Below are 7,701 nucleotides of genomic sequence, written 5' to 3'. Positions count from 1 at the left end.
CCTACCCGGAGGGGGCAGCCTCCCGCGCCTCCGAGCCGCCGCCCGCACTGCACCCGGGACGACGCCGTCTTGCGCCCACTCTGGTCCGGGTAAGAGAGGCTGGGCTGGGCCTAGCTGGGTCTAGCTTATTGAGAACCTCGGCCGATGGAGTGACTTGTCACCCGCAGGCTCTCGGACAGATACCCACCCCCATGGGATGGGAGGACATTCGAGGAGGTGGTGCGGCCCGAGTCTCGAGGACTCCAGTGACCACGGCTTGTGATATGAAAACCAGGCCCTTGCTCACCCCTCACCAGCACCAGCCCCACGCTCCTGGCCACTCCGACCCACACGCTTCGCTCTCCTTTGCCTCGAGTCTTCGGGCAGGGCTACCACACCTTGCCCGCCGGGACCCACTTGGGAGGGAAGGACCTAGAACTTCCCCAGCCCTGGAATTTCAGGTCTGGGACCGGCACGGAGACGAACTGGGCACGCTCGTGCATTCACGCCCAGTCTGGATATTTTATTAACAAAAATCAAACCCAAAACGCCTTGAAATTTTAATGAGACCGCCTTCCCGGAGAATCTCCTCAGAGGCAGTAAAATTCTGGAGCTGGGGGCCGAAGGTTGGGGGAAGAAAGCGTTCCCCGACGTGTGAGACGGAGCTGAGTCACCCCCGGCGCCGGGTTAGTGAGGAGAGGGTGCCAGTGTGTGCTGCAGGTCCAGACCAGGCGCGACCCCGCTCGGGGAACAGACGCCCCATCCTCGCTCCGCGCCCCCGGCTCTCCCGCTGTCTCTTGAATTGCCGCGGGATCTTCCGCACGCCAGCTCGCTGCCGCCGAAGCCCGAGCGGAGCGCGGCGCGTCCGCCAGGCGGCGATGCGGAGTCCAGAGGAGCGGGCAAGAGACCCGGAACCCCGGCCAGCGCGCGGCTTGGGTGGTCAGCGCGAGACCCCACGCCTCCACCTTCGCACGGTTTTCGAAGCGGTGTCCCGGAGCTCCCTCCTGGTAGTTCCTTGCTCCTCTCCTGCTGCGAACCATGTCCTCCGCGCTTCTCCACCTGCACTAGCTTCTGCTGTTGTGTTCCCCGTGCTCTCTTTTTCTACCCCAGAGGAGTTAGCCCACGTGTCAAGGGCCCCTCCCCATCCTGGGGAGCTCCCACTGACCTCATCAAGGCTCCGACAGGTCACTTTGTCATAGTGAAGTGAGCCCCAGACATTCATGCATTCATTCATTCTCATTCTCTGATTATTTCCTACTACCTACCCCTTGCCAAGGGCTGCCCATCTCTTTACTCACCCCTGACACAGATGGAGAAACTGAGGCTAAGTCCTGGAAGCCAGTGGCAAGGCCAACAGAGAGAGCCCAAGCTTTTCCCTCCATTCAAGCCCTGCCCCAATCTGTAACTCTGGCAGTGACACTGAGTGACCCTGGTGTGTCTGTGCTGAGTGGTCTTTAAGCAATAAGGAAAGGCAGATGAAAAAACCTTCTAGTTGATGAACTCCCTGTGCTCTGGAAAACGTGTAAAAGTTGCCCAGAAGGTGAGGCCTGTCCCTGGGAGGCCATCTGATGGCCTCTTCTGCACATATTGCCTTACGGTTCCTCATCTATAATACTATGGCTAGAGGCTTGGTGGTGCTCAGAGTGACTGCAAAGCTGCAGGCTGACCTGCTCACTCTGTTAGGCCCAACCCATATTATCCTGTATTATCCATTTAAACCTCACAACAATTCCATGAGGTTGTTAGAAGCTTTACCCCTGTTTTACAGATGAGAAAACTGAGGCTTAGCAGGGGAAGGATACTAGCTTGAGGTTACACAGCTAGTGAGTGATGAAGTCTATGCAGATTCTCACCTTGGCTGCTCTCACCTGAGGCAATTTTAAAGCATAACAATGCCTGGGAGGCAGAGATTGTGATTCAGCTGGGAGAGAGTGTGGTGGACATAACTGTTTTCTTTTTCTTTTAAGTTCTCACCGTTATTATTATTATTTTACTTTTTATCATGGAGATTTTCAAACATACACAAAGGTAGAGGGAATGGTATACTAGACACCCACAAACCCATCACCCAGCCTCAACAGTTATCAACTCATGACCAATCTTGTTTCCTCTCTGCCCCCTCCTTCTTGCCTCCCCCAACCCACTGATTTGAAGTGAATACAGACATCTTATCATTTCACTTCCTCAGATGTTCATCACTTCCAGCCAGGCTCCCAGTCTAGGGCTCATCCTGCTGCCCCCCTTAGTTGAGGCTTAAGTTCAGATAGTGCACAGCAAAGCTGGGATTTGAACTCATTTCTATCAGACCCAGAGCCCCAGCACTTCACCCTACCCTGTGCTGCAGATCCCCCAAAGTCCTGGGAGTACTGATCTCTCTCTGCCCAGTGCGACCCTGGGGTTTGCCAGGGGGTGTCTGGGCTGCAGAAAGACTCTTGAGCCCCTGGTGAAGCAGCAGCGCCTGATGGGACACCCACAGCACAAGGGGCGTTCTGAGAGGACAGCTTAAAGCCACATGGTACAGTGCAAAGAGCACAGATCTGGGGTCAGGCTGGTCTAAATCGAACTCTAGCTCCACCACTGGCTCAACTCTATCACTCAGTTTATCTGGGCTTCAGTTTTCTCATCTGTAAAATGGAGATATGGATACCCACCTAAGAGGGTTGTGACGCTCAAATGAAATCATTAGTGTGAAAATTCCCAACCTACTGTCTGGCCCATACTGGCTCTTAGTAAAGGCAGATTTCTTTCCTTCTTCTCTTCCCAAAGTATTGTTTCATTATGACCAGCCCCCTTGCTCAAGAACTAACTGTGGCTCCCTGTGGTTCACTGGTTCAAATTCTCAGTCTACTATCTGGCCATCAGAGTGCCTATAACCGTGGTTCATCTTCAAAGACCTGGCCTCTCTTTGCCTGTTCTACCTTGTGTCTCACCAGTCTTCACAGTCCAGACCCTCTTCCAGCCAGCTAGCCCCCCCAACACCTTGCTTATGCTCATCATACACTTCTTCCCTGGAATGCCTTCCTCCTCCCCCATCCTTCAGAACTTTCTCAAGACTCATTTTCAGGAAGCCCTCCAGGTTTCTCACACACACACACACACACACACTTTCCCTCACTTTGCATTCCCTCAGAACTTAATGCAATGGCAGAGCGTAGGCATATGAAGGCCACTAGACTAGGGATAAGGACCCCAGGGTTTGAGTAGTGCCTCTTCATAGTTGTGTGACCATGGACAAGCCAATTATGGCCTCTGTGAAACTTGTCTCCAAAACTGTTATTTGTCTACACACACCATGGGCAGCACATTTACCAACACTAATAACGTTAATAAGTAGCATGCATTTCACACTTACTTCCAGGCACTCATCTAGTCCTATTACTACTACTATACTACTATCCTCCTTTTACAGGTGAAGAAACTGAGGACTAGAGAGAAGTCACATGTCTGTGCTCCAGCACTGGAGTCCTTAACCACTGTACTCCACTGTGCTAGTCCCTGTGCCTGGAATCTTTGCCCTCTACCTTATTTTCCTAAGTACCAGCAACTCAAAACTCCTGCTTCAAATCTCCGGCCAGTGTCACCTCCTCCAGGAAGCCCCCCAGGTCCTTCCCATTAGATCCAATGCCCTTCTCTTTGCTCCTGTAGCACCTGTCCATCCCATCATACTCTCTTTACATTTTCCTCCCAGCCTGGACTCTGAGGCACTGGGGAGGAGGGACTGTCTCCTATACCTATTCCTAGTCCTGGCAGCTAGCTTGGTACCTGGAACCTAGTAGATGTTCAATAAGTGTTGAAGAGAAGGAGGGAAAGGGAAGGAAAGTGGTGGGGCAGGGTTGGGGGAAGAAAGAGGAAAACAAAAGACAGAAGGGAGGAAATATGCAAAAGAATTGGGCCCTCTTGGACAGGATGATTCTTCCAAAGAGAGGAGGAGGAGAAGTAGCAGTGGGCTTAGAAGAACTTTGGATGTCTTTGCCCCTGGCATAAAATGAGGCCTGGCGAGCTTCCATGCATCAGTTAGAAATTGCATTTGCTGACAATAACAAAGACCCTTAAAGAGTGGCTTAAAGAAGATAAATGTTCTCTTCTCTCAGTCTGGAGGTGAATGGTCCAGGCTAAGAATGGCCTTTGGTCATCAGGCACCCAGGGTCCTCTGCCTTCCTCTATGCCAGCCCAACCAGGAAGCTTTCATCCTCACGTCGTCTCTGAGTCCAAAATGGCTGCTGGAGCTCAGCTACCATCACCTCATTCCAGACAACAGGAAGGAGGAGTGAAAAGAGGTAAAAGGGTCTCTCCCTTTTAATGAGTTTTTCTGGAATCCACAGACAACTCCTCAGCTTATACCTCATTGGGCAGAACCTAGTCACATGGCCACTCTTAGCTGCAAGGGAGGCTGGGAAATGTAATGTTTAGCTGGGCACACTGCTGCCTCAGATCAATTCAGTGTTCTGTTACTCAGGGGAGCAAGAAGGGTGGGAGTTGGGGTAGGACATTAGCAGACTCCTCTGCAATCCGCAGAAGGGGTTACCCAGAACTGGGGTCAGGAGAGAGCTCTCTTGTTGGTGGCCTTCCAGAGGGTCACTGGTTGGTGACTTGCACCGCTAAACCACAGATTCTTGTTGATAAAGTGAGCAGGGGTGGCACTTGATAAGTCCTCAAAAGTTGTAGTTCTTGTTCCTCTTAGGTGCCTGGAGTCGTATACTGCAATGATTTAGAGTGGGATTTGTCAAAAAGTAATTTTTATCCCTATAAAGATCTTTGGTTAGGGACCTGTTCATTTTCGCCATGCACCCCACACACAGCACCAAGCCAGGAAGAAGGGACCGATCATCTTTGAAAAAAGAACAGCAACGAAAATAAAATCTCATGGGATGAAAGGGAGTAGCATTGTAAACCTACCTCCCACCCCCTTCCATGTTATTGGAAAAAAACTGAATACAGCCTCCAACTCAAAACAGAGGCAGACCAATGCTAAATCAACTTTGCACTAACCTTACCTTAAATAATTACAAGGTAACTACAGAAAGGTAAAAGACACAACCAAAAAGAACACAAACGTTTTCACTGAATCATAGCGATCCTCGAGTGAGTTCTAATCATGCCTCCATACACCCACACCGGCCCTTGGGACACACCTATGCCGGGTCCTGGTGAGTAGAGGTGGCAAGGGGCGTGCGGGGGGCGCAGATTCGGAAAAGGGAAGACTTAGGGAGACTCCTAAGACTGAAAGGGGTAAGGAGGAAGCAGGAACAGGGAATCCATGAATGTGAGCAGTTTGGTTGCCCTGTTGCTGGAAGCTTCCTCCGCCTTAGGTCTCAAAAAGGGAGAGAGATTTCAGAGTTCTCGGCTAAATTCTTTGCATGTCTCTCTGTGTCTCTGCCATTTTTCTTTCACACGCTTTATAAACAACTCTCCCCCACATCCTCCAGGGGCGATTCCTATGGTGTGGGAATTCTATACCTTCCATATCACTAGTTCTTAAGCCTTTTGTGGGTTGAGGGAAGGATGCAGAAACCAGAGCCTTTTTTTTTTTTTTTGAGAATCCAATAGATAAAAGCAATGGCCCATATATTCAACATTGGAAAAATAATTTCAGGGGGTTCATGGGCCTGCAGATTTTAAATCCTTGATATTGAAGGAAATCCAAGATTTTAAATATAAAAAGAGCATGCCCTTGGGAAACACCCTGAGGGACTCTGGGGTTTCCTTGCTAAATTTTTCTGACCATGGCTACATTCCAACTATTCTGTGTGATTAACTGTAACAAATAACATTTATGTCAACCTACTACAGGCCGGTGTTAACCTGTGCAACCTTCACAATAACTCTATGAAGTTGGGTACTATCACTGGCCCCACTTTATGGAGGAGGAAACTGAGGCACAGAGAGGTAGAATGATTTGCCCAAGACCACACAGCTAGGAAGTGGCAGAGCTGGGATTGTGTTATAGGCTACTGGACTCCAAGGCCATTATTTTTGTGCTTTTCACCACTGCATAGTGGCCTTTACCTCTCTGTACACTGAAGCCACATAAACCTACCTAACCCTAATGCAGGTGTCAGGTCCCACCTAGTAGTGTGTTGGAATCAGCTCATACTGGCTCACAAGAGCCAACTGTGCACATCTCTTCCCACCTCGACTTTCTGTGATGTTATGGTGATAGCTTGAAATCAGCCATGGTGGGAGTATTTACACCACAGCAACTGGCAAACACTCTAAGTGAAGGCTTTCCCCCCACCAGAGAGCTGTTTATTAAGCATTTACCAGCACACCACTGGACCCAGTTATTCTAGTCCCACTCAAATAGCTGCAACCTGCACATCCAGCAGCCCGAGCCCCAAGTCCGTGGGAAGCAAGGATCTTTCTCCCAGTCAGTGAGGAGGATTTGGATGTGGTCTGCTGTCCCCAGGCTTAGTGTGGGGATAATTAGGGAGAATGTAGCCTCCTCTCTGACCCCACTGTATGCAGGCTGTCTTCCAGCTGCCCTCAGCACCTTCCCTGTCCTAGAACCCAGGCTTGGTCAGCTGGGATCCAGATCCTTTACACCATTCTGGCAGCCCACCTGATGTGAGAGCCCTTGGCCGCCTAGAAGCCTCAGCAGCCTGCTGCTCTATACCCCTGCCATTGGACCCTCAGCTATTGATGCCAGCCAGATCTGGTTTAACCCCTTCCCTTTGGGGTTAGTCACAGGCAGCTGGCCCCTCCCTCCAGCCCCACTAGATACCAGCCCCACTCCCTCTCCACCTTCTGGGAGCACCCAGCAAACTGCCCAGCTGGGACCAAGACAGTTGTGACAATGCACATTCTCTGACTTTTGTCCATAGGGAAACCCCATCCAACAGCAAGGATTCCAGTGGGCTAGGCCTAGGGTGGAGCCTTCCCTGGTGCCCTCTAACCAAGCAGAATCTTGGACCATAGGAAAGAAATGGATTATTATGACTATTATCATTTAGTGAGCATTTTCCTTGTGCCAAGAGCTTTATATTTCTTTATATTATATTTTTAATCCCTACAAGATCTCTAGGAGATAAGTACTATATTAATCTCATGCTTAAGAAGAGAAAATTAAGATTCAGAGAGGTTAGGTAACATGCCTGAAGTCACACAGCTAACAAGTGGTGAGCTGAAGGCCAGAGCTGTCTCACTTAAATCCCCATGCCTTAAAACCTGTGTACTTCAACTGACAGGTACTGCTCTCAGAGCTGACAGAAAGTCCACAGTGGCTTCCTTCTCCAGCCCCCAGGGAAATATGGGAAAGGCAGCCCCTCTTGCCTCCCTTGGGGTTCCTTGGGGAAGTCCCCAAGAGGAGAGGAAAGACGACCTTGGTCACCTGTGGCAAAGCTACTGCCCAGTCAGAGCTGTGCTCCACCAAACACAGAAAGTGAGCGTTCAGTGGCAAGCATGTCATGAGTACCTGCTGCATACACAGCGTTCTCTTAGGCATGGAGGTAGTGGGAAGACGACTAGGACATGGTGTCTGCCCTCAAATAACTTACTGTCTAATCTACTGGGTTACAGAAAAGTTGCTGCCTTAAGGCATGTGATAAGGGCTATGATCATTGGAGGCACAGGACTAATTCCGATAGGAGGATGCTGAAATCATGGGAAAGAGGCAGCACTTGATCTGGGCTTGGACAATGAATAGGCATTTCATGGCTGGAAAATGGGGGATTTGGGAAACCAGGAGGAGGGAGGAGCAAGGTCAAAGGCATGGAGGCAGGACGC

General features: G+C 50.3%; 1 protein-coding gene across 1 annotated transcript; it reads left to right on the top strand.

Annotated features, from left to right (window-relative positions):
- The first annotated feature begins 538 nt into the window (after positions 1-538).
- On the top strand, positions 539-4,760 carry LOC114908657. The gene is made up of 2 exons (XM_029245024.1): positions 539-986; positions 4,071-4,760. The coding sequence occupies exons 1-2, from the start codon at positions 543-545 to the stop codon at positions 4,248-4,250; spliced, it is 624 nt and encodes a 207-aa protein (XP_029100857.1). The 5' UTR covers positions 539-542; the 3' UTR covers positions 4,251-4,760.
- The last annotated feature ends 2,941 nt before the right edge of the window (positions 4,761-7,701 follow it).

Source organism: Monodon monoceros, unplaced genomic scaffold (genome assembly GCF_005190385.1).
Source record: "Monodon monoceros isolate NGI ecotype Baffin Bay Population unplaced genomic scaffold, NGI_Narwhal_1 Super_Scaffold_4, whole genome shotgun sequence".
NCBI classification, from domain to species: Eukaryota; Metazoa; Chordata; class Mammalia; order Artiodactyla; family Monodontidae; genus Monodon; species Monodon monoceros.
Note: the sequence above shows the minus strand (reverse complement) of the source record. Positions and strands in the feature narration are given on the sequence as shown.

Excerpts from the sequence above, each read along its gene's own strand:
- LOC114908657 (XM_029245024.1), top strand. The coding sequence starts at position 543 with ATGAGACCGCCTTCCCGGAGAATCTCCTCAGAGGCAGTAAAATTCTGG. Across the intron at positions 987-4,070 it reads TGTCCCGGAGCTCCCTCCTG|TCTGGAGGTGAATGGTCCAG; the intron begins GTAGTTCCTTGC and ends CTCTTCTCTCAG.